This window comes from Equus asinus, chromosome 25 (assembly GCF_041296235.1).
Source record: "Equus asinus isolate D_3611 breed Donkey chromosome 25, EquAss-T2T_v2, whole genome shotgun sequence".
NCBI lineage: Eukaryota > Metazoa > Chordata > Mammalia > Perissodactyla > Equidae > Equus > Equus asinus.
In genome coordinates, this window is record NC_091814.1 from 14878359 (window position 1) to 14904326 (window position 25968).

At 41.8% G+C, this 25968-nt stretch overlaps 2 protein-coding genes across 3 annotated transcripts; both read left to right on the forward strand.

The window, feature by feature from the left end:
* The first annotated feature begins 844 nt into the window (after positions 1 to 844).
* LOC123280643 (late cornified envelope protein 2D-like) lies at positions 845 to 2182 on the forward strand. Of its 2 annotated transcripts, none has more exons than XM_044758116.2 (2): positions 845 to 886; positions 1607 to 2182. In XM_044758116.2, the coding sequence occupies exon 2, from the start codon at positions 1628 to 1630 to the stop codon at positions 1937 to 1939; it is 312 nt and encodes a 103-aa protein (XP_044614051.2). In that variant the 5' UTR covers positions 845 to 886; positions 1607 to 1627; the 3' UTR covers positions 1940 to 2182. The 2 variants fall into 2 exon arrangements, with proteins under 2 accessions (XP_044614051.2, XP_044614052.2); XM_044758117.2 differs by lacking the exon at positions 845 to 886 and adding an exon at positions 960 to 1178.
* Positions 2183 to 11741: 9559 nt separating this feature from the next.
* On the forward strand, positions 11742 to 12829 carry LOC106846219 (late cornified envelope protein 2A-like). Its single transcript, XM_044758200.2, has 2 exons — positions 11742 to 11771; positions 12296 to 12829. Exon 2 carries the CDS (start codon positions 12315 to 12317, stop codon positions 12612 to 12614), a length of 300 nt encoding a protein of 99 aa, XP_044614135.1. The 5' UTR covers positions 11742 to 11771; positions 12296 to 12314; the 3' UTR covers positions 12615 to 12829.
* The last annotated feature ends 13139 nt before the right edge of the window (positions 12830 to 25968 follow it).

Genomic DNA, 25968 nt, shown 5'->3' on the forward strand with positions numbered 1-25968 from the left:
TTTTAAGCACATGTTCATTAAGTATATATCAGGTGCAGGGCATTGTGCTAAGCCCCTTCCCACTTCTCTCTCAATATTCAAAACAACTCAGTGACGTAGGACTTGCCATAACCATTTTACATATGAGAACTGATATTCATAATGTCCAAGCAATTTTCGAAGATTACCCAGTTGGCAGATTGTAGGTTCTCTGATTCCAACAGCAGATCCTGTACAGCATGGTTCCTCTGACTAAAGCGCGTGCTTAGGTTTTAGAGGGATAGTTTATTCTCTACAACGCTAGACAGTGGATTAAGTCAAATTTAACCCAAGAATTGGCTTTTCAGAGTGAGACTGAGGGGACGCAGAGACTCAGAGGTCCAAGTGAAGGGCTGAGAGGAAGGAGACGGAGCGCGTGCAGAGGAGACACCCCTGATTCAAGGCTGTGGAGCCACCTGAGATGGCTGCACCCATGGCAGGACATGGACTAGAAACTTCTCAGGTGGGAAGAGCCAGAATGGAACATTTCCACAAGAACCGGAAGTTATGGCTAAGGACTGAGGTTTCCTCAGAGAACATGCCCAAAGGAGATGCATGGAACAAACTTGGCAGGCAGAGGTCACTTGGGAGCCCCGAGTTGACTATCTGGAGCTGCAGCCTTAGGGAAGGATGTGACTGATAAAGTCCCTTACACTCCTAACCCACGGGGGCATCCAGAGAGCTCCCAAGGCCTCCTGGGAGCCAGGCACAAAGAGGCAGGGGAATGTCGTGAATGACCTAGCACGTGCCTGGTTGTGCAAGAGCCACCTCTTGCCCCTCCCAGAGCCAAGCCTGGGGCCTATAAAAGACGTCCTGGCTCCAGTATCTCATCCTCTCTGACTCCTCTGTGCTCCTGCCTGTGACCAGGGTGAGTGGGATATGGAACCCAGCGGGATATGGAACTCTGAACAGGACAGGGGAGGAAGGAGAGGAGGGTGCTGTGGGGAGGTCTTGGAGGTGAAGAACAGAACCAAGGAATGAGGATAAGGAGGAGGCTGAGGAACGAGAGCTGTGTGTGCTTTGTGCCAGACCAACAGGAAGAAGACTCAGTCTGCCTTGAGTCTCTGGCTCTGTGTCTTGGATTTTGTGGAGTAGCTCTGATAGGCTGGGGGAGCTAACTGCACCCGCTTTTCCCAACTGTGTTCAAGGTCTTCACTTTGGTAGGTGGAAAAAAGCCAATTTGGGAATATTTACACATAGAAATTGGCAAATGCTTCAAAGAATGTCTTTTTCTGGAGTGCTGACTGTTAAACATATTCCAGAGCATCCCCAGTGTGTCCTGCAACATCTAATTGGGAGCTTAGCTTGTACTGAGAGAATGGGCACATCAGGGGTTGCAAATACTTGATGTAGGCTTGTGCCGATGGAGCCGTCCCAGCTTCCCTCTGGAAGGGAGAGTAAGAAGCTCATGCTATTGGTTTCTTAATCCACACACTTTTATCAGGAAGGACTTAATTTGTTTCTTGCAGTCATAGATGTATCTGTAGGATCTGAACATCATTCCTCTTCCATGTATATACTGATTTTAAAGGAAATATAATAATGACCTTTGATTTTGCATATTTAGAGTTTCATTATTGTCCTTTAGGTTGACTGAACGCCTGCTGAGATGTCCTGCCAGCAGAACCAGCAGCAGTGCCAGCCTCCTCCCAAGTGCCTCCCAAAGTGCCACGCCCCTAAATGTTCTCCCAAGTGTCCCCCCAAGTGCCCCCCTCAGTGTCCAGCCCTGTGTCCCCCTCCAGTCTCCTCCTGCTGTGGCCCCAGCTCTGGGGGCTGCTGGAGCTCTGGGGGAGGGGGCTGCTGCCTGAGCCACCACAGGCCCCGTCTCTTCCACCGGCGGCGGCACCAGAGCCCTGACTGCTGTGAGGGTGAGCCCTCGGGGGGTTCTGGCTGCTGCGGCAGCTCTGGGGGCTGCTGCTGACCTGTCCATGCAGAAGCTATTGGTGGAAATGAATGATCAAGAAGCCTGATGCTTCCCTCTGTCCACTTCCTCTTGCCCAATCCTTGGGTTGACAGGGACCACGAAGACTCATAGAGATTCCTGGGAAGAACCATGTGTTTGATCAGGCAGCCCAAATTCTCAGCCTGGATATGAGTTTTCTTTCCTCCTTCCTTCATGTTATAATAAAGCTCTGCCTTCCTACCCACAAAATGTCTTCTCTTTTCTGTGATCCCCAATGTCTCCCAGGCTCAGGGCCTCCGAAGCCTCTCTTTATGATGCCAGGATGGGCTTGATTAGGTGATAAGGGAAAAGCTGCTCTGAGGACCTGATTCCTTCCAACTGCAGGGCTGGTGGAGCTCCAGGAGGGTCCCCTCCAACCACAGTAGCCTTGTTTTTTTCCCTACTGAGCTATACTAAGGTTCTCACTGTCTCTGTGTTCTAGAAGTTGAGAAAGGTGGGGAAGCACAGCTTTGTAGACTTGTTGGAACCCTAGGAAGAGGGACAAATCTCCATCCCACAGAACTGTTCTTCTGTTAGAATAAGGAGTTGGGTAAAATGCTTGAAGAGAGTATTGAGACTCTCCCCCAACATATATAATGCATGCTCATTGAACTCCCTCCTAGGGAGGGGAGTCTGGTTCAGATCCGCCCTTTTGACTTACTGCATCAGTTACATGCTCCCTTGTCCAAGGAGTCGATCTGCTGCCTGAGGACCCTGTCCTGTCACCAGGCCTGTGCGCTGGGCCAGGTGAGTGTAGAGTGATGAATGGTGGGGCTTATTTATTAGAAAAAACACTAATGTGTAACTTAGAAAATAACAAGAAGAAAAGGTGGACAGACTCTAGGGAAGAATGGGGCTCCCATACTTTAATACTTGTCTTCTCAGCTCTGTCACCACAGACATCAGGGTGGAAAAGCACCTGCTCCAGGATGATTGGAGTCTTAGGTGTTCACAGGGAAAGTGGGGGGCAGCAGGGCACAGCAGGGGAGTGAGGAGCTAATGCTCCTGAGATTCAGGCTGAGAGGTGTCTGCGTGAGGATGATGGACTCAGCAGAGAGAGGTTCTGGTGAGGATGGAATCTCTAATTAAGATGCTCGGTCCCCTCGTCCCCCTCACTGCTGCTGACAAGAAACAATAGCCATTGTCTAAGTGGCCTGAGCTTATCCACTCTGCCCCGTTCTAAATCACCTCTCTGCTGAGTCACTTTCTTTCGTTTATGCTCTTCCTTATTTTTGCCAGTCTCATTATTAATTGAATTTTCAAGTCCCTGTAATCATTTTGGGCTTTTAAATATGTGTTTTTGGTCATTTCTACAAAATTTATGACACTGTTTTGTTATTTTCTTGTCAATTTTCAAGAGCTTGATATATCATGGATTTTTTACCTTGATCTGTCTTTGTTAAAATATTTAATGAATTAAATTTTATTGACTGTATTCCTAATGACTTTTGTTATAAAAACATTTTTAGTTTTTGCGTAATAAATTATGTCTGTCTTTGCCTTTATAGCTTCAGGATTTCTTGAGCAGATTAAGAAGTTTTCCCTGTCCTTAGTGTTTACGTGTCAGCAAACAAAACAGACACAGCTCCTCCCTCAAGAAATAAACCAGTATAAAATGGGCCCACTGAGCAGGGGAATTTGGTTATTCTGGGGGTGGGGATGCTTAAAGGGAGGTGAATCCTTGAGTCTGTGTCAGGGGCTTCTGCTGTGAGTAGGAGCAACTCACCGTGGCCTTCCTTCCCCACTGGGCTGTTATCTGGGCTCCTCACACTCTTTTCACAGGGAGCAGAGTCCCTTCCCTATCTTGCCCTCCATACACAGGAGATCTCCTCATCTAATATTTGTTTTTAGTTGCATCTTACCTTGTGTTTGGTATGTGTGCCTGTGTGTTAGAAATTACGTTCTGCCGCTATATCAGAAACTTAAAATTGCAGTGATTTAAATAGAAAGCAGACTATCTGCACTCGTGTACTATGAAGTCAGAGGTAGGCATCCCATCGCTGCTGTGATGGTTCCATGGAATCATAGGAGAGGATGCTCTTCTATCTTATTATTTCATCGTTCGGGCGCCTGCTTCCTACAAGGCATCTGTGATCTCAGATTACTGATGGTGTTCTGAGCAGCAAGGCCACGTTTTAGGTGGGAAGAAGAGAAAGGGTGGGTAAATGCTATCCCAAGGTCATCAGTCCTTTACTGAGCTTTTCTAAAGCCCAACAGGTCCTTTAATCTCATTGGCTGCCTGGATGCACGAGAGAGGTGGACAAGGGTGGATTTTTGTATCTGGACCTTGTTTTGTGTCTGGCCACAGTGTAGAGATTCTGTAGTTAGGGACAAAGGGGGAGAATAAACAGTGGGCACACAACCAGTTGATCCTAGTTGTTACCACTTTCAGGGAAAGATGGCTGCGTGGCTGGGTATCTGGAATCAGTGACACAGACCCTCCCAGATGTGCTTCCTTATATCTGGAAGAGTCACACAGGTGGCCCTTAATATAAAACTTAGGAACACCATACCCACAGTGACACCTGCATGGGCTGTGAGGTGTGCACCAGGGCAAGACCAGGCAGAAAACTGATTAGGCAGGAAAGTTGGGAGTTCCCAGAACCACAGCAGGGAAAGTCTGGAGTGCTGTGCGGAGCTCCTTGGAGAGAAGCACACAACCTGGCTTATCCATACATGAGGGAGACTCGGGGTTACTTCTGCCTGCCCCTTACGTCTGTCTACCAGTCTCCCAGTCACCCAGTCAGAGATGGGCCAAGGAAGGTCTTGATCAGTCTCTCAAGGGCAGAAAGAGTATGAAGCAGAAGCTCAGGGCACCTGAGGCTCTGACAAGAGCTGTGCAAGCATAACACACGTTAGGCTTTTATAGCTCCGTCCCCTTAAAAATAATCTAGTAGGGCATTACTATTATTATCCCTTCATTATTCTTTTAAAAAATATTAAAACTAGATTCACATAATTAGGCCTCTATATTAAGTCAAATCCTTTTCTCAAATACTGAAATACTCAATATAATTTTCATAGAGTTGCACAAAAAGTACAGTGTGGTTTTGGAAGAACTGACTACTTTATAATATCCCTTCTTCCCTCCCAGAGGAAAAGTCTGCTTCTCTGTTCAAATTTTATTTTATATCTAAGAGCGCAGTTTTGTAGTTTCCTTGATATAAGCTTTTAAGTTTTTATTGAGGTGATTTTTATTAAGATTTTTTTAATGAGGAGATTTCTGAGCATTTTTTTGATTTTGTAGTTTATGAAAAATGTGATTTCCTCTCAAAGCTTCAAGCTAGATTTTGCTGTTTTATAGTACTTAGTTTGAGGGATTATTTTTTTTTAACTAACTTTAAGGATTTTCTTGTTTATTCTTGTGATGTTCTAGATTTATAATCATGCTAGATGCAAACAAATATATTTTGTTTTCTTATTTTTAATTACTTTACCTCTATTTCTGTTTATTTTTATTTCTGTTTGCTAGACAATTCAGGCCAATGACAAATTAAAATGGTGATAGACATTCTTTATCATGTAGTAGAAATTGCTTTCTCCCAAAATTTTAAATGTGTTTTCAATTGGGACTTAGTGTTGAATTTTATCAAATTCCTTTTCAGAAAGGCTGGGTTAGTCACGTCTGCCAGACTTCGAGCACTGTGGGGGCAGGAAATTTTTCTGTTTTCCTCTGATGCCTCAGACCAAGAACAGAGCCTGTCATCTGGTAGCTGCTCAATAAGTATTTTTTGAGTGAATCAGTTGATGAATGAATCAATGGGCCTTTAAGTAGAAATTTTCACTACAATCATAGATTCGTAGAGTGAAGAGAAAGTTTAGATGAAGAAACCGAGGCACAGAGCAGTAAATTGACTTACAAAAGTCACAGATGAAAGTATTGGCCAAGTTGGGACTTGAGCGCAATTCTCCTGGCTTCCAAGCTAGTGCTGATTCTCAAAACCTCATTTCTTACCTGCTCAGAAACTTCAATGGCTTTCCCCTGCTCATAGAAGGAATTTAAAATAGTATATTAAACAGTCAAGGCCGTTTATAGTCTATTCACAGTATGAGTTCCCAACAACACAATTAGCCCATCAAAATCCTCTGCAGAAATTGCGCTGGTCAGCTGCTTGCTGGTTGCGCTCACCTGGCTCTCCCACGAAACCCTGCCTCTTCCCTCTCCATTTACCCTGGCTGCTTCTAACTAGTTAATATGGTGCTGCAGCTGGAAGGATGCACATAAATATTTTTATGTAATCTTATTTCTGAGTTTTTCTTTAACATTTATTTGCTATTTCCTTCAGTATATCATCTTTTATCATTGGTCAATGCATCAGTCATGATAAGCGGTTCAAAAATATTTGAGTCAAATAAAACCTTAAAATTTGCAAGATTTAGTATGTTTCTTTTTTTCTGGGAATAAGGTAAACTGATATTTTTCAGTTCTTACAAAGGAAATACTTCTACACATGGGATACCAGTTTTCCACAAGAACATATTTTTAGAACTCCTATATGTATTTCAAAGTCTTATCTTCAGTTTGCCCACTTCTAAGGAGCCTTCCCAGATCCGTTCTGATGGCAGAACGACTTCCTCTCTGTCTAGTCTGGAGGTTTTTGACTTTCCTTGCACTTTAGAATCATGGGAGAGCATTTAAAAAATACTGCTGCCTTGGCTCCATTACCACATATGCTAGTATTAGAAATTATTTTTTTCTCCTTTTTCTTCCCCCAATATTATTCCTTTCTGGGGCCAACCAGAGGGAGCACACTGTGAGGTCACCAAGGTCCTAGATAATATTGAAGTCTTCCTTGCAATAGAGTCAGATGCCAAAGGGATGGAGAAGAAATTCCAAAAATACCAGCACCTAATCAGCCTTGTTTATTAGTTGCCCTCATAAGATTCCAGTAAGGCTGAGTTTGCGGCTGTCCCTGTAGGCTGATGGGAGAGGAGAGAAAGAAATAATGAACATCGTGGCTCCAGGAAAGGGGAGGTGGGAAATGTGGAGGGAGATTCCACTGGAAGTTGTCACCAGGCACAAGTTGCCACAGCAAATTCCAAAGAATGTGGGGACCAGAGCTGATAAAGGACCTTTGCCTGGGACAATGGGCATGAGGAGCCCTTAGGTTAAAGGTGTTTGGGTCCCCCATCAAGCCTCTGATAAGAGGCAAATGTGGCCCTCAGGAGGTCTGAGGATCTCTGTTTTTCCAGGACTCAGCTCCATAAAAACTTGGATCTCTGATGAAGTCTGGGATGGCATTATAACGGGAAGAGGGGCAGGATTCCATGGGTACGGGAATCCGTGTTTTGGAGAAACACAAGTGGGTGGGAGGGTAAAAGGATGATTAAGGATTCCTGTGAGTTGGGGTTATCGGAAATACAACTCAAGTGAGAAAGGGTAAACAGCGGGAAAAAGAAAGGGTAGAATGATTTTCACTTATGCCGGAATCGCTAGAAAGCACTTCCAACGACATTGAGTAGAAAATTCTATCTGGTAAACCTGAGTCCAAAGAGGGTCAGCCAGGAGCGGGAAGGGTAGAAAGGAAGCATTGGGCCAGAAAGAGTTCTTGGCATTTTCGTTTTCTCAACACTGACCCTCTAAGGTCAACAGCTCTGGCAGCAACCAGAGTCTTCAGACTCTCATTGAGGCTGCCACAGCTCTGCGGCTAATGTTGGTGGCCTTTGTGGTGCCTGTGGTAGCTCAAGGAGTAGTTGTTGCCAGAGTTGGATCAACAGCTACCACCACTGCTAGGAAGACATGGGAGCTGGGCACAGAGACAGGCATGTTGGCAGACCCTTGGGAGGGACTCTCACTGCTGCTGGATTGGCTGGCAGGATTCTCATCATGAATTTAATCAAGTTGAGAGTGAACTAAACGGCAGAACATACCTATAAACCTAGTATAAGGATGCTTTGCTTTTCCCAAACAACTCTCCTTGTGCTTGTAAATAATGAACAAAACCATTACTATTCATAAAGACATTACCCGTGCTACCATTTCCTGGTTGTCTCATGGCCTTGCCAGTGAACAAGCGCTAAGTCAGGTTTCAACCCTAGTCTGCCACCATCCCAGCCATTTTTCTCTGTCTTCACACCTAATTCAGAGCTATGTAATTATGATAATTCTAAACATTTGATTTGTCTTTATTATGTGACATGCACTCCTCTAGTTGTTTCATATGTAAAAATTTACACAAGTAACAATTGATTTACACAATTAATTCACAGAATTTACACAACATTGCTTTTAGGTATTATTATCCACACTTCACACATGAGAAAACTGAGGAGGCACAGACAATTGAAGGAACTTACCTTAAGTTTCATAGCAAGTACCTGGTTCTCAGAATTCAAACCCATGTAATTTGGCTTCAGAGTCTGTGTTCCTAATCAGTACTCTGAAATTGAACTTGGAAGGCACACACTATTTATAGTATGTGAAATTCAAACAACTTAAGGTAAGTTCTGCTCAACAAGCTGGACTCAGAGTAGCTGTTCCCATGTTTTTTGGCTCCAAGTACTGTTGTTTCCGGACTAGTTCTCATGTTGCACAAAATACCCCTCTATTTCTCATGCCCTTCTCTTCTGCCTTGCCCTTTTGTCTTTCCTGGAAACCCACTCTCTCAGTGGGGTTATTTGCCTGCCATCCTGCTGCTCAGAGCCCCTTCCATGGCTCCTGTAGATAAATTCTCAATGATGACAGATGAAGACAAGAACAGGTGCTTGAGAAGACAAAACAGATGAGGGGGCAGGAACAGGGCCAGGGATGCCTTTGATAGGGGATGCTCTCCAGGCTTCCTGCCGGTTCTAGGAGGAGCAGGAGGTGACTTACTCATTAAGGGTGCATGCATGGTTATTCTTGATATTCTTATTTCCTCCTCTCTCCCCTCCTTGGAAAGGCATGGGAGATTCCAAGCTGCCCCGCCAGATTCTGATGGCCAGAATTTAGAAATGACTTCACAGGTGACTATGCACTCATTCCTTCTCAGGAGACTGGAGGTCACACCCTCACCTCCAGGTCATCTCTGTGAGCTGGTGGTTCAGGACTGGGGTTATCTGTTTTCAGTGGGAAGGAGAGGTTGAAATGAGCTAAGAGACAGATTTTATAGGAAGAAACTTTAAAGTTATTAACCCATTACTTGTGGAAGATAGAGAAGAGAGGTGAATGAATGACATTGATAAAGTCTCATGTCTGGTGGATAGGAAAGGTGATGTCACAAAGAGACAACATGTTTTGGGGGTAAGTGGGTTTTGAGGTGGAGCAAATTTGAAGGCACAGCAAAACTTTTGCATCTTTAAAGACATTTGGTGGGATTAATATGTAAGTCAATGAATTTCTAGGCAAAGGAGAGGTGGTTCAAGGAGAGTATCTTAAATAACTCCCAGGTCATTCTTTTAATAACCTTTCATTTATCCATCCATTCATCTAATCAGTATTCCATAAGCAATTGCTAGACAAGCCAGGAAAAGAAACAAGGAATAAGACCTCATTCAGAGTCCTCACACTCTGGTGATACAATGACTGTGGACCCAAGAATACCTGGAATCCTTAGGCATTAGTGTGAAAGGCCATGGGACTGATCCTCGACAGTGGCTGGTCATATCGGATCACAAAAGGAAAGGACATTTTATCCCCTGAGACTGGCTTTGTGGGTTTATGAGTCCCCCTTCATCTTTGCAGTGTTCGATCCAACTCCATATGCACACTTCTGTGCTAATGCACGGCCTTGCGACACACATCCATGCACATGCTTCACACACACACACACACACTCATAAAGGCACAGTCTTTCTCATTCTCTCCCTGCATGGTTACTATCATCTTTGTCAACGAGAATGAGGAAACCTAGAATGGCATCGCTGAGGCCATTGCCAGGTAATCTGGTGTCCCAACAATATCATTGGGATACTGTGACTCAGGAGAGTGCCAGCCTCAAACTCATCTTGCATGCACATGGCTTTTCACAGTGGTCTTCAGAATATCCCCTGGATTGTGAGTCCCTGGAGGCTGTGACACACGTTATTTACCCCTGTTATCTTGAATGTTTGCACAAAATGTGAGCTGAAAACCTTGTAGGTGATCAAACAGTATCTTTTTGGTTAATCGCTATATGCATATATCATTTTTTCACTCTTTTTTATTTAATCTAATTTTTTTATTTAATTTTCTTTTTGAGGAAGATTAGCCCTGAGCTAACATCTGCTGCCAATCCTCCTCTTCTTGCTGAAGAAGATTGGCCCTGAGCTAACATCCGTGCCCATCTTCCTCTACTTTATATGTGGGATGCCTGTCACAGCATGGCTTGATGAGCAGTATGTCAGTCTGAGCCTGGGATCGGAACCTGTGAACCCTGGGCCGCCCAAGTGGAACGTGCAAACTTAACTGCTGTGGCATGGGGTTGGCCCCTCATGTTTTCCCCTCTTAATCAAGAGCAGGGGGCTATATCTGAGACTAGAAGATAAATAAATTGAAGACGAGCATCTTTTAGTTGATAGAAATTTAGAGATCATATACTCTTACCCTCTGGATAATGTGTATGTAAAGGAAAGGACTGTCTCTGCTTTTCAAAGCTGTATTCCAAGTTCACGCTATACAATAGGCCCTCAGTAAACGTATGATGAATTAATTTCATGAATTAATTAATGGGCCAAGTTGTCTAATCTGAAATCGTATTGGAGTCCTTACTCTCCTCTCATTCACTAACAAAATTAAATGAACCATTGAGTTTCCATCACCCTCTTGACTAGAAATAATTATGCTTCTCAGAGCCCTGAAGGCATTACATACATTCCCAGGAGAGTTTTCACTAGCCTATCAATATTTTGAAATAAAATTTTTGAGGGCAGGAACTGAATATTTTCTGTCTCTCCATCTCAGATACCACGTAGGCAAAATGCCTGAATCCAGCATACAGTATTTTTTAAAACTGACATTTTTAAAGCATCTTTCGTGTGCCTACTCCTGTACTAAACCCCATTTAATAGTCCCTAAAATGCAGTAAGAATAGTACTAATTCGCCCATTTTACAGTTGAGGATTTATACTGTCTAAGTGAAGTCTTGACGTCACCCAGCTCATAAACAGCAGAGCTATAATTTGATCCCTGATGTCCTGATTCCAATTTGAGGGACTATTTCCTTGTAATAAAACCATTTTATAAAATAGTAGACATTTGATTTCTAAGAGAAGAGGTTTAATTATAATAATCATCATCACCAAAGGAATATGAGGAAACTACTTGATCACCCAATGAACCTGTTAGCAGTGACCTGCGGGCGGCCGGGGACACGCCATCAGGAATGAGGGGCTGGCCAGGGAGGGATGGATGTGTATGGAGGAGTGTATCCTAGGAGGGAAGCAAATGGTCCCTGATTCAATGCCCCAGAGACACCAACCTGGCCATGAAAGCAGGGCTCACAAAAACATTCTTGGAGATGAAAGAAAAAAGGAATAAAACACTTCCATAAGGAAGCTGTAGTGTGGACCACTGGTTTCCTCAGAAGTCAGTTCCTGAGTCTTTGTCCAGGCACTGGCTCCTTGGGGATCCCCAGTCAGCTCCTCAGGGATTCAGCCTGAGGAAGGCTGTGACTCGTAAGGTTCCTCTAGATTCCAACCCTGGTTGGGGTCCTGGGATCTCCCGAGGCCTCCTGGGAGGAAGGCACAAGAGGCAAGGGAATGTCAAGAATGACCCAGTGCGTACCTAGTTGTGCAAGAGCCACTTTCTGCCCCTCCCAGAGCCAAGCCTGGGGCCTATAAAAGACGTCTTGGCTCCAGCATCTCATCTGTTCTGACTCCTCAGGGACGAGTCTGTGCTCCTGCCTGGAAACAGGTGAGTGGGAAATGGAGCCCAAGGGGACTCTGAGCTGGATAGAGAGGAGTTGACAGCTGAGAGGGGAAGAGCAGAACAGAAGGGCGGGGAGGAAGGAGGGAGGATGAGAAAAGAGTTGTATCTTTGATTCTGTCCTATAATGAGAAGAAATAAGACTCAATCTGACCCAAGTCTCTGAAAATCTTGCCTTGGACTTGGAGAAGTATGGGTCTCACAATTTTGTTAGGGATTTATTCTTATATTAAGAGAAAAAGCACTTGAGTCGGGTGTGGATGCTTTATGTAACTTATGTTGATTAAGAAATACTGGCTATCTATTGAAAAATAGAATAAGAAGTTCCTATTACATCTGACTTTTCAAACCATAGATTTTTATTCAGGAGAAAGACTTAAGTTGTTTCTTTTTATTTACTGATGTATGCATGGTAGATATCGTTAACCATCACCATATGATTTAATTTTAAAAGAAATTAAATTACCATCCTTGGTTTTACATAGCTAAAGAATTTCATGATTAACTTTCAGGTTGAAAAGTCCCACCAAGATGTCCTTCCAGCAAAACCAGCAGCAGTGCCAGCCCCCTCCCAAGTGCCCCCCAAAATGCTCACCCAAGTGTCCTCCAAAGTGCCCGCCCCAGTGCCCAGCCCCGTGTCCCCCTCCAGTCTCCTCCTGCTGTGGCCCCAGCTCTGGGGGCTGCTGCAGCTCTGGGGGTGGCGGCTGCTGCCTGAGCCACCACAGGCCCCGTCTCTTCCACCGGCAGCGCAGGCACCAGAGCTCCGACTGCTGTGAGTATGAGCCCTCAGGGGGCTCCGGCTGCTGCGGTGGCTCTGGGGGCTGCTGCTGACCAGGAGACTGGGCATCACGAAGCAATCCTAAGGGGAAACCTCAAGGCAAGGACCTGCTCTAGAGTTGCTTCTCCTACTCCCTCTTCTCTTCGTGGAACTGATGGAGCCTATGAAACGACCTGTTTGTTCTCATCACCCAAGTGTCCATCCTGGATCCTGATCTTCCTTCCTCTTCTCCCTCATACAACAATAAAGCTCTGTTGCCTACTTAAGAGGTCTCCTGGTTGTTGTCAATTGTTTCATTCCATTTGACGCTGTTAAAGCCCAGAGCCCCTGTAACGCGCTGTAAGATGCTCTGGTAAGTGTGGAATCTGAGGAATGCTTAAGCTAGGAGAATTTTCCAGAGGGGCAATCATCCATGGGCAACCTCACAGTAGTATACCAAAACTTATTTATCCATTCTACTATTAATGGGAATTTAGTTTGTTTCTAGTTTTTGACTACTACTTCGAATTCTGTTATGAAAATTCTTATATATGTCTCCTCGGACATATTTGGAAACACATCCAGGAGTGGGATTACTGGGTAGTCATATTTTCAACTGTCTGGATAACAAGAAACTGTTTTCCAAAGTAATTGCACCAATATCTACTCTGATCAGGAGTATATGTGAATTCCTGGTGCTCTGCATCCTCGCAGTGGTGGTATTAACAGTCTATTGGAATTTTGCTAATGTGGTGGGTGACAATATATCTTATTATCTTTTTAATTTGCATTTCCTATGTTAATTATGAGGCTGACCACCTTTTCGTTGGCCATTTGAACCTCCTCTTTCGTTTAGTTTCTTTTTAAGTCCTTTGCTCATGTTTCTATTATGTTGTGTCTTTTCTATGATGGTGAGTGCCGTTTTGGTTCTCTGTTACAGGTTCTAGACTTTTATCAGGTATCTGTAATGCAAATATCTTTTCCCACTCAGTGGATAGTTAGCTTTTTAATGTCTTTAAATTTTCATTTGAATAACCTAAGTTCTTAATTTGTATGGAGTCCAATTTATTTCATCTATATTTTCCTTTGTAATAAATGCATTTTAGGTCTTACTTAACTAATCCCTTGCTTCTCAGAGGTCCTGAAGATTATCCTCTATGTAATCATCCAAATGTTTTATCATTTACCTTTCACATTTAATTTTTAATCTACCTGGAATTGATTTCTGAGGATCGTAGATCTTTCTTCTCTGTAGATAACCAATTACTCCAGTAAAGTACATTTATATTTTGTCCTTTTACCACTGATCTGCAATGTCACCTATGTCATATATCAAAGGTACAAATGTGTGTGGGTCTATCTCTAAGCATTCTATTCTGCTCCATTTGTCTATTTGCCTATCCCCAAACCAAGGCCACACTGCCATAATTATTATCACTGTATGGTAAATCTTGATATCTGGTCTCATGAATACTCCCACCTTGTTCGTCTTCAAAAACAACTTGGCATTTTCTGGCCCTTTGTGCTTCCATATACATTTTCATTAAATTGTCAAATTACTTAAAAAATAATGAAATTTATATGGGGATAAAAGGGCCCTGGAATCTTGAAAAGAAAAAGGAAAAGCTTGAGGATGTATACTTCCTAATTTCAAAGCTTACTTTAAAGCTACAGTAATCAAGACTGTGTGGCACTGGTGTAGAATCAACATAGATCAGTGGAATAGAATTGAAGAGTCCAGAAACAAATCTTTACATATATAACCATTTGAGTTTTGACAAGGCCATCAAGACAATTAAATGGGGCAAAGAATAGTCTTTTCAAAGATTTTCAATAGTCTTTTCACAACACCACCATTGCGAGGATGCAGAGGACCAGAAATTTTCATATGCTCCGGCTCAGAGTAGAGAGCAGTAAAATCCCTTTGGAAAACAGTCTGCCCTTATCCAGATAGTTGAATTTTGAAATGTTGAAAAGAATAGTCTTTTCAATAGTCTTTTCAAAGTTGAGACAACTGGATATCTACATGTAGAAGAATGAAGTTGGACCCCTTCCTCACACCATACAGAAAAAGTAACTTAAATTGGATCATAGACCTAAATAGAAGAGCTCCTGCTCTTAGAAGAAAACATAAAAGTAAATCTTCACGACCTTGAGTTAGGCAATGATTCCTAAATATGACACTAAATTCAAGTAACAAAAGAAAAAAAATAGACAGATCAGATCATCGAAATATAACACTTTTCTGCTTCAAAGAACACTATCAAGAAAGTGAAAAGACCACCCACAGAATGGGAAAAAATACTTGTAAATCATAAATCTGATAAGGGATTGTATACAGAATATAGAAAGAACTCTTGTAACTCAATAATAAAAGAGACATATAATCCAATTAAAAAATGAGCAAAAGATGTGAATAGAACTTTCTCCAAGAAGATATATAAATAAACAATGGGACACGAAAACACACTCAATATAATTATCAGGGTAATGCAAATCAAAAACACAGTGAGATTCCACCTCACACCTACTAGGAAGGCTATAATAAAAAAAGCAAAAAATAACAAGTGCTTACAATGTTGGGGAGAAATTGGAAAACTCACACCTTGCTGACACAAATGAAAAATGGTACAACTACTTTGGAGAACAATTTGATAGCTCCTCAAAATATTAAACATAGAGTTACCATATTATCCAGAAATTCCACTCCTGGGCATATCTCCAAGAGAAATGGCAACATATGTCCGTGCAAAAATTTGTACAAGAATGTTCACAGCAGTTCTATTTTTATTTTTTGAGAATAACTTCCATACCATTTTCCATAATGGTTACACTACTTTACATTCTTACCAAAAGTTCTGCAAGGGTTCCAATTTCTTCACATCCTCACCAAAACTTGATATATATATATATATTTTTGTACTAGCCATCCTAACTGATGTGAGGTGATGTCTCATTGTGATTTTGATTTGCATTTCCCTGGCGATTAGCGATGTTGAGCACCTTTTCATATACTGTTGGCCATTTGTAAGTCTTCTTTGGAGAAATGTCTTTTCAAGTCCTTTATCCATTTTTTAATCAGGTTATTTGTTTTTTTGCTTTGGAGTTCTAGGAGTTCCTTATATATTTTGGATATTAACCTCTTATCAGGTATATGGATTGCAAATATTGTTCCCTATTCCGTAGGTTGCCTTTTCACTGTGTTGCTTGTTCCCTTTCCTGGGCGGAAGCCCTTTAGTTTACTGTAGTTCTACTTGTCTATCTTTGCTTTTGTTGCCTGTGCTTTTGGTGTCATATCCAAGAAATCATCGCCAAGACCAATGTCTAGAAGTGTTTCCCCAATGTTTTGCTCTAGGAGTTTTATAGTTTCAGGACTTATATGTAAGTCTTTAGTCCATTTTGAGTTGATTTATGTGGATAGTGTGGGTCTGATTTCCTTCTTCTGCATGTGAACACCCAATTTTCCCAATACCGTTTCTTGAAGAGACCATCTCTTCCTCACTGTATTTGCTTGGCACTCTCGTCAAAGATCAGTTTATCGTATATTCCTGGGTTTATTTCTGGGCTCTCTATTCTGCTCTGTTGGTTTATATGTCTGTCTTTATGCCAGTACCATGCTGTTTTAATTACTGTAGATTTGTAATACATTTTGAAATTAACAAGTGTGAGGTGAGGTCTTCAGCTTTGTTCTTCTTTCTCAAGATTGCTATGGCCACTCAGGGTCTTTTGTGGTTCCATATGAATTTTATGATTGCTTTTCTATTTCTGTAAAAATGCCATTGGGGGCCAGCTTCATGGCTGAGTGGCTAAGTTCATGGGCTCCACTTTGACGGCCCGGGGTTTTGCCGGTTCGGATTCTGGGTGTGGACGTGGTACCACTCATCAGGCCATGCTGAGGTGGCGTCCCACATAGTACAGCCAGAAGGACCACAACTACAATATACACTATGTACTGGGGGGCTTTGGGGAGAAGAAGAAAAGGAAAAAAAATGCCTTTGGAGTTTTGATGGGGATACAAACTATCACATAACCTAGCAATTTCACTTCTGAATTGAGATTAGAATTTTGAAGAGAGATCTGTGCTGTCATGTTCATTGCACATTATTCACAAAAGCCAAGATACAGAAACAACCTAAATGCCCATTGACAGATGACTGGGTAAAGAGAATGTGAATATTGTTGGATATTCACATTAGTGGAATATTGTTTAACCTTAAAAAAGAATGGAATTCTTCCATATGTAACAACATAGGTAAACCTGGAAGATATTATGCTAGTCACAGAAGGACAAATACTGCAAGATCCCACTTCTATGTGGTATCTAAAATACTCAAATTCATGAAAGCAGAGAGTAGAATGGTGGTTATCAGGGACTGGGAGGAAGGGAAAATGGGGAGTTGTTGTTCAACTGGTATAAAGTTTCAGTTATGCCGGATGAATAACTTCTAGAGATCTTCTGTACAACACAGTGACTACAGTTAACAATACTGTATTTTACGGAAAATTTGTTAAGAGGGTAAATCTCAAGTAAAGTGTTCTTACCACACACAAACAAAAGGAGGAGGCCAGGAGAAACCTTTTGGAAGCAATGGATATGTTTATTACCTTGATTGTGGTGATAGTTTCACAGGTACATGCATATGTTCAAACCCATTAAGTTGTATACATTAAATGTGGGCAGGGTCTTTTTGTACATTAATTATACCTTAATAGAGCTGTTAAAATACAAAAACAAAAAAGAAATGTTCATAACAGCATTGTTCATAATAGCAAAAAGTGAAAACAATATACCAACTGATGAACAAAATGTAACAGCACTATGCAATCTAATATTATTCAGCAATAAAAAGGAATGAAGCATTGGTACATACTATGACATGGATGAACTTTGAAAACATTGTGCTAACAGAGTTACAAAGAAGCCAGTTACAAAAGACCACATATTGTATGGTTCCATTTATACGCAATGTCTAAAACAGACAAATCCATAGAGAAAGAAAGTAGATTAGTAGATGCCTAGAGCTGGAGAAAGAGGAAATGGATATAAGGTTTCCTTTTAGGGTGACAAAATGTTCAGTAATCAGATTGTGGTGATGGTTTCACAGCTTATAAATATGCTAAAACTACTGAATTGTACACTTTTAATGAATGAATTGTGTGGTATGTGAGTTATATCTTAATAAAACTTTGAAAAAATCTATTGCAATTTTGAATGAGATTAAAATTCAATCTATAGATCAACTCGTATGGAATAGCATAACTCTTCTATTGAGTCCTGCAGGCCGTGAGCATACTGTATCTTTCTATTTACTTAAATCTATAGCGTCTCTCAAAATTTTGTACTTTTATTTAAAAATGTTTGCAAATCTTAAATTTAGATGTTAGATTTATTTCAAAATATCTTATATTTTTAACAATAATATAAATGAAACTTTTAAAAACTTTTTCTAACCATTGGTTGATTTTATGCATGAAAACAATAAATCCAATCTTGATGGTGTACATATCTATGTATTTATTTGCTTGATTTTTCTATGTACAGAATCAAACTATCTAAAGTAATGAAAGTTTTGTTTTGTTCTTTCTAATCCTTATACTTTTTATTTCTCCTCCTAGATCAAAGGAAGTTTCATTTAAAAATTAAAATTTTAAAAATTTATTAAGACATTCTAGTAATTAGAGCTGTTTGATAATGCCATAAAATCAAATGTCAGACTAACACACCAGTTAAACAAAAAAACAGTGTGGCAACAGATCCGTGAATATATGGAAAATTGATGTGTGATGAAGTTGGCCTTTGAAGATACAAGTCCTTAATATTCACAAAACTAAATTCTGGTATGTTTTAAACACCTCAATTAAAAATCAAAACTCTAAAAGAATGGAATAAAACATGGGGGAATGTTTTTATAACCTTTGGGTAATATGGGCTTTTAAAAACACGATACAAAAGAAAAAGCTATAAAGTACAAGGGTAATAAAAATTTTCTATGCTGCCACTGTTATTCTTTAAAAGGCTGAAACATCATCAATAGATTGAAGGAAGATATTTTTCCCTACACTCTACACATAATAATCAAGCAAACACATTTAGTATACAGAAATAATTCATATAAATTAATATTAAAAATCCTAAGAAAACTGGATAAGTGTATAGTAGGGGTTTTTGCAAGAAAAGAAAAATCACGTCAGATGTGTCAGATACGTGTCAGATGAGATGCTAAACCACATAGGTACTTGGAGAACTACAAATTAAATAAAAAATTTGATATCACTTTTGCTCTTCACTTTGGCAAACATTAAAAACAAGTTTTATAATATTAAATACTAACTGAGCTAGGGGAAGAGATATTTGTGTAGACCAAGGTGGGAGTGTCAATTGGCATAGTCACTGGAGTTAAATTTTCTGTAACTATTACAATACATAACAACATATTCTCTGTCTCAACAATTTAAAGTTTTGGAATCTTAACTAGTGAAACACTTGTATATGCGCACAAGGACACTCATTTAAGTGGGTTGACAGCACCATTTATAGTTAAGGAAAAATCTGTTACAATCTAAACGTCCAAGTTTGAAAGAATAGATGCATAAACACTGATATGTTATTCAAGGAATATGAGGTAAGGGAAGGAAAAAGAGAAGGTGTCATTGCCAAGGCCATGACGTTCAATGAACAGGCTCTTTACCACCAAGTGATGACAACCCACAGGGAAGCATGGGCAGGCAGAGGCTGACTAAGAGACTTGGTCACCGCTATCACAAACATCACGGTCATCATCAGCAGTAGCCACAGCCTTGACAAACTTATCCTCAATTAACACCTAAATTGCATACCTTGCTTTCTAAAAATGCTCTTCCTGTAATCACGATATAAAGCTCTTCCGTTCTTTTATTATTTATCTGTTAACTAAGCGTTCACGGGAGACCTCAGAGGAGACAGGCGTTGTGCATTGAATGTGTAGCTTTTAGACCAGAGGAAGAGACAGAATATTAAATAGCTCCAGTAAGGATTGTGTCTAAAAGCATTTCACAAGGCCTCTAAGTTAGTCTGAGGTCAGGGAAGGTCTAAAAGGCATCGGATACCCAGGTCCACTTACAGGGACTTTTTTCCTAAGTGAGAATAGCCTGCCTCTTCTCTCGCCTCTTCCACACGTAGCGTAAGCTCTGGCGTGTCTGTATTTGTATTATACCTTGTTTTTGTGTTTGTGTATGTGTCTGAGTTAGAAATTCAGTTTGGCTTCTAGTAATGGAAATTCGAGTTAAGAGCACTTAAATAAACTAGAAGATTAATTTTATTTCACATGCTGAACATCTGGAATGATGTAGTCCAGGTCTATTCGGTAGCTCCATGATGTCATCAAAGACCTGGGCTCCTTTTCCTTTGCTCCTCCTCCATCCTTAGTCCTGGCTTCCAGCCATAAAAGTGCCAGAGCAACAGGGTACTGGGTTCTAACCATGGTGTCTGGAACTCAGGCAGAATGAAGAAAAGAGGCATGGCAAAAAGTATCCGCAGTTCACTGAGCCCCTTCACTGAGCTTTTAAAAGCTCCACCTTTAGACATTTTAATAGTTTTCCTCTAGTATAGATAAGGCCAAGTCAATGGGTTCCCCCCCAGGGAGGGCCCCACGGCATCCCCAACATGTAGTGCACACCCCTTTCAGATCCACACCTTTGGAAATTCCCAGGGTGATTACCAAATCAACTTTTCCACCCTTACCCCAGGGCATTGGCATGTCCTCAAGTCTGGATCCACGGAGGTGGCATCATAGGTATGAGTTTCCCTACTTTTTGTGATGAAGGTCACAGGTGTGATTCTGTCAGATATAATGCAGCACATGCAGGATATGCTGCTTCTAGATAGATATCCAGTGGGCCAGCCATTTTTTAAGAAAGTCATACTGTGATCAAAACTGCTAGTCCCCCCCAATATTCTTCTCTCCTCTTTCTTTATTGTAAAACCTCTAGATTATGAACAACAGTCATAAGCCCAGCATGGGGAGGAGGTACACTTGAAGATGCAACCCTCAGCATTACTCTTCCTTTCTCCCCCTTCCTCTACCTCTCACTGCTACCAGGTATAGGAATGCATGTCCCTGGCAGCCTCCCAGGGTCTGTGGAAGAGGGAAGCAGAGTCTTAGAGCCCTAGGGGAAGAGCTGAGCAGAGTGGGGGCAGGGGAGGAGCTGAGAGGTAGAATAATCTGGAAGTGTGGGTGCCCAAAGCATGGACTGGGCTGGGCATTTGGGCAGACAGAGAGACATCTCCCCAGGAGCAAGGTAAGGGGCCAGAGCACCTTTGATTTCTTAGCATAATAGTGATCTGAGCAAAAGCTCCTGTTCCCAGGATCTAGGAATCTCCTGACTGGCCCATGGGACTCTGACCTGAGGAAACAGATGACTTTCCAAAGCTCAACCTACAATGCTGGTCTGAGAGGAATTCCGGTCATTCCCATGGCCTCCTCAGTGGAGATAGCAAGGTGGCAGGGGAATGCTGACAATGACCTGGCATGCATCTGTTGTGCAAGGGCCATGTCCTGCTGCTGTCAGAGCCCTAATGGCTCACCCGGGGATCCCTGGATCCGTTGGAGGCATGCCCAGAACTGTCTTGTCATTCAGGTCAACTCCTCAAAGACAAGTTTGTGGTGAGGAGTGAAGGCATTGTGGGAATGAGCAGGAGGCTCTGAGCAGGAGGAGGTGGGGGCTGGATAGGCACCAGTGGAGAAAGGCTGTGGGGCCCAGAGGGAGAAGATCAGCATATGAAGAAAAAAATACTGTTGTAAATTGGGTTTGTTCAAATTGTCTCTGAAAGGAAACCCAGCACCTCCAGAAAGAAACTCAATAGCAACATGGTGCCCCACTGAATTATTTACATTTACAAACACTTTCAAGTGTCTGCTGTGTGCTTGTCATCTTTTCCGGGCAAGGGAAAATTAACATTCTTAAAGGGATCTATAACCTGTCTGCAGCCTGGCCGCTGAGGAAGGGCTGTTCAGGCCCCTGGGGTTTTTTCTCCACGTCTGTGCACCAAGTCCCTTACAAGTCAGGTGACACACCCTCTCTCCCCCTTCTTAACTCTCTGTGCACGCATGTCAGGGTTTAAATATGTACAGCTGAACAAGAGGATGGAATAGGAGTATTCCTTTTACATCAAATTCCAAAAACAGAAGAAATACTTGCTCAAATATTCTTTTAGACTTTATTTAATATTTCCATGTGAACTAGTTTTAAACAGAGAGACAGTAGCATAGGCTGGATGTCCCCGGAAAACATTTGTACTATGTTGTAAGTTGACTAAATCTCAACAGTGATGTCCTGCTAGCACATGAGAGTCTCCCTCCCCGGGAGAAGGAGCGGTCATATGGGACCATAGTGCATGCTTGTAGGTATCACGCCCCACCTTAGCCTCCCCGTGGACCCGTTGTCAGACTTCTTTGTGCCTCTGTCCACCATCTGCCTAGAGGACCAGAGCTGCTCTGCACCTGTCCTGTCACTCACAGAGAAGCTTCTTCATTTCTGTTGGATAATGAAGACCTTATAGGTAATTTCCCCTCCCTCATCCCATTTCTAACCAGTTCTTGGGTAATTAGGGAGGGGGAAGGTAAGGAAGAAGGACACGTCTTGAAGAAGGAGGGAGCCCCTGTTAGACTTTATGGTCTCTCTCTAACGAGCCTTGAGTTGAAACTATCTGCTACTGAGGAAATTTAAGAGGCCTAAATTAAAGCTTTGTGATGAAAACTTAAGACACTATAAATGCCTCCCTCAACCTCACTGTGGGCCTCTACATTTTTAAAAAAATAAAGTCACTTAATGCCAATTTTCCAAAAACAAAATTTTTGCTTATCAAATTGGCTTGAGGTAAGTTGGCTATAAAACATATTGGTGTTTTATATGAATTGTAGCTGAAAATGAGCTTGCTTCCATGTATATTAATGTCATCTATGGCCATTTTTAGGGTTTGATTTATATTTTTCTACTAGTTGAAATTCAAAGCTTTTCTCTCCACCATTGCCTTAAAAAATCCACCAACATGGATGGACCTTGAGGGTATTATGTTAAGCGAAATAAGCCAGATAGAGAAGGACAAACACTGTATGATTCTGCTCGTACTTGGAAGATAAACAAACACATGGACAAACAGAACTATTTAGTGGTTACCAGGGAGAAGGAGGGTGAGGGGTGGGCACAAAAGGTGACGGCGTGTACCTATACGGTGACTGACAAATAATAAGGTACAACCGAAATTTCAAATGTTGTAAACCACCATAACTTCAATAATAAATAAATAAATAAAAAGAAGCTCAATGTCATTAGTCATTAGGAAAACGCAATTTAAAAGCACAAGGAGATTTCACTTCAAGGCCACTAGGATGGCTATAATCAAAAAAACAGGCAATAAAAACCATGGGAAAGGATGTGAAGAAATTGAAATCCTCACACATTGCTGACAGGAATGTAAAATGATCTACTCACTTTGGAAAACAGCTTGGCAGTGTCTTAAAAAGTTAAACATAAATTTATGTTTAACAACCTAGTAATTTGGCTCATAGATACCTACTCAAGAGAAAAAAGAACATGTGTCCACAGAAAGACTTGTGCATGAACGTTCAAAGCGACATTATTCAAAAAGGCCAAAAAGTGGAAACCATACAAATGTCTGTTAACTGGTGAGTGGGAAAAACCAAAAGTGGTGTATCCATACAATGTAACACTATTCATCAATAAGAGGAATGAACTACTGATACATGCTACAAACATGGATGAACTTCACAAATATTATGCTAAGTGAAAGAAGTCAAAGAACAAAAAACAGACTATATATCATATAATTCCATTTATATAAAATGTCCATAAAAGGCAAATCTGTGGAGATGGGAAGCAGATTGGTGCTCACCTGAGGATGGAGGTGGGAGTGGGGATTGACTAAAAATGGGCACAAGGAGTTTTTTTGGGGTGATAGAAACCTTCCAAAATTGGATTGTGGTGATGATTGCGCAACCAGTAAATTTACTAAAAACATGCAACTGTATGCTTAAATGGGTGAATCATATAGTATGTAAATTACACTTAAATATAAAGCTTTTTAAAAAAATCCACCAGATAATTGTTCCAAAAATACGAAATGAGAAAGGAAATGGGAGCTCACAATGGATAAGAAAACCAATGGCTGGAGAGTGAGAGAAAAGCACTGAGGTGGGCCAGTTGGGAGAGCCAGGGAAGGAAGAATTTCAGGAGCTGTGACCCAGGCAAGGTGAGAGGAACAAGCGCAGCACGAGGGCTGGGAAGGGACCACCAGCCAGGCATAGGGGAGCCAAGGGAACTGGGAGAACAGGTGAGGAGGGGGAGGATAGTCCTTCCAGATAAAGGCAGGGCCCATGGAAAGCCTGGCTGAGGCAAAACCGAGTTCTTATGTAGAGGATTAGGATTTAGACTGAGGAAGCTCAGAAAGAACTCTAAGGACAGAGGAATCACGTTGCTAAGGAGTGATCTCGCTTCTCCCACCTGGATGAGGGACAGCCAACAGACTGGCCTCACTCCTGCAGGCATTCCTCCTCTAACTCATCCTGTTCCCCATCAAGGTAGCCTCCTGAGTGCGTGCGTGTGTGTGTGTGTGTGTGTGCGTGCGCGCGCGCATATGTTTAAAATGTAAATGTTCATTTTGTCTTATTATTAAAAGGAAATGTACTTTTTGTAGAAACCTGGAAAATATGCAGACTAGAAAATACAAATAATCAGAAATTCCTACCCACTGTTAACTCTAGGGGCTTCCCCTTCTATTTGTTCCCTTCTATTTGTATTTCTGCATAGCTGTGATTATAAGATAAATGAAATATTTTATTTTGCTCCGTTCACTGATTTTACATAAGCAGCAATTTTTATTCCTGTAAAATATGATAGAAGCTTAGTTTCAAATCTTAACCAATTTTCCTCCGGGAAGCTATACAAAGCAAAAAGGAGCATGAGACACATACACACAGATAGATGCACACACTACTTCAGTGAATCTCAGACACAGAGAAACCTGCAGACTCTGAATGAGGTGTGGGTGTGGGCAAGGTGACAGATCCCACATGTCCTGTCCTGCATGGGCAGCTGTGATGGGGGCCATGGAGAACAGCAAGGGCAGAGGGGCTTAGCAACACAGTTCTCGGGAATCACCTGTGAGTACTCACTCCCAGGAGAGGGCTCCACCCTGAGTGGGGGCATCTATGAACAGGAGAGAGATGGAATTGCGGGTGTCTCTGAGGCACTGCAATTGCTCAGGGCAGCCTAGGGCAGAAGATCTCAGGAAGCAGCATCTTAGCAAAAGGAGTAGACCTCCTTGGAGTGGAGAGGTGGGTCCCATGGTCGCAGTGGCCAGTGAAATATGGAGCTGAGGGTGGGCGGGGCCTCAGGGTTGGCTTCAGGCTCCTCCTGAACGCTGTCAGATAATGAGACTCCAGGGAATATGGCTACGAGTGCTTCACTGTAGCAACAGAAGGGGGAGTCCTTGAGCAGAGAAACCTGGAAAACTACCTACCAGGTTCTTCCCTGCTTCTACTCCTTCCACAGAAACCTCCTGCTAAAAGGTGACCCAGGAAAATCCAGTTTTGCAGGTATGTGTAAGAAAGAAGTCATACACGGGCCTTAAAGGCATAAGATATAAAAATATTGTGAAAAAGTGCACTGGAGCTCCATTCCTACAAAAACACACAGGAGACAAATGTCACAGCAAGGAAGATGAAAAGAATTTGAACTATTTGGACATGAATGTTAAAATGTTCATGAAACAATTGAAGCTGTGAAGAAAGGCCACAAAGAAGAAGAATAATGGTAGCAACAACAACAACTTAGGAAGGATATGTCCAGGGAGTAGAAACACAAATTGATAGGACTCAGGATCAGCATAGGGAAAGAAAAGAAGAAAGGAAGAAAAGATAAAACCATTTCAGAAATAAAGAGAAGACGACAAAGGACACAAAGGAAGGTCAAAATAACAGACAGCACAATAAGGGACACTGAGGCGAGAAACGAAAAAAGAAACAAGAAATGTAAAAATTACAGAAAAGATTATGGAGAAATGATAGAGAAGACAAACAACGGAAATCTATCATATATGTAATTAGAGTCTCCAAGGAAGTAAGCTAAAAATTGAAAGAGAATAAATACTTAAAATACAATTCAGAATATTTGTTCTGCGGTACGAGAGGATTTGCATTCCTGTTTTGAATGAGCACATCGTGTTAAGCTGGTGAGGCATATCCTGGTGTAACTCTTACTCTTTGAAAATGAACAAAGAATTCTTTGGTTGTGCAGACAAAAACATCAAGTCATGGCAAGGGAAAGAAAATGGGGTTTCTCCACAGCAACATTCAATGTCAGAAGGTGATGAAGTAATACCTACAAGATGTTTCAGGGATGGAAGTGTGAACCAAGGATTTGATTCAGTCC

What these genes read in the sequence shown, in the direction of transcription:
- LOC123280643 (XM_044758116.2), top strand. Translation starts at nt 1,628, where the DNA reads ATGTCCTGCCAGCAGAACCAGCAGCAGTGCCAGCCTCCTCCCAAGTGC.
- LOC106846219 (XM_044758200.2), top strand. Translation starts at nt 12,315, where the DNA reads ATGTCCTTCCAGCAAAACCAGCAGCAGTGCCAGCCCCCTCCCAAGTGC.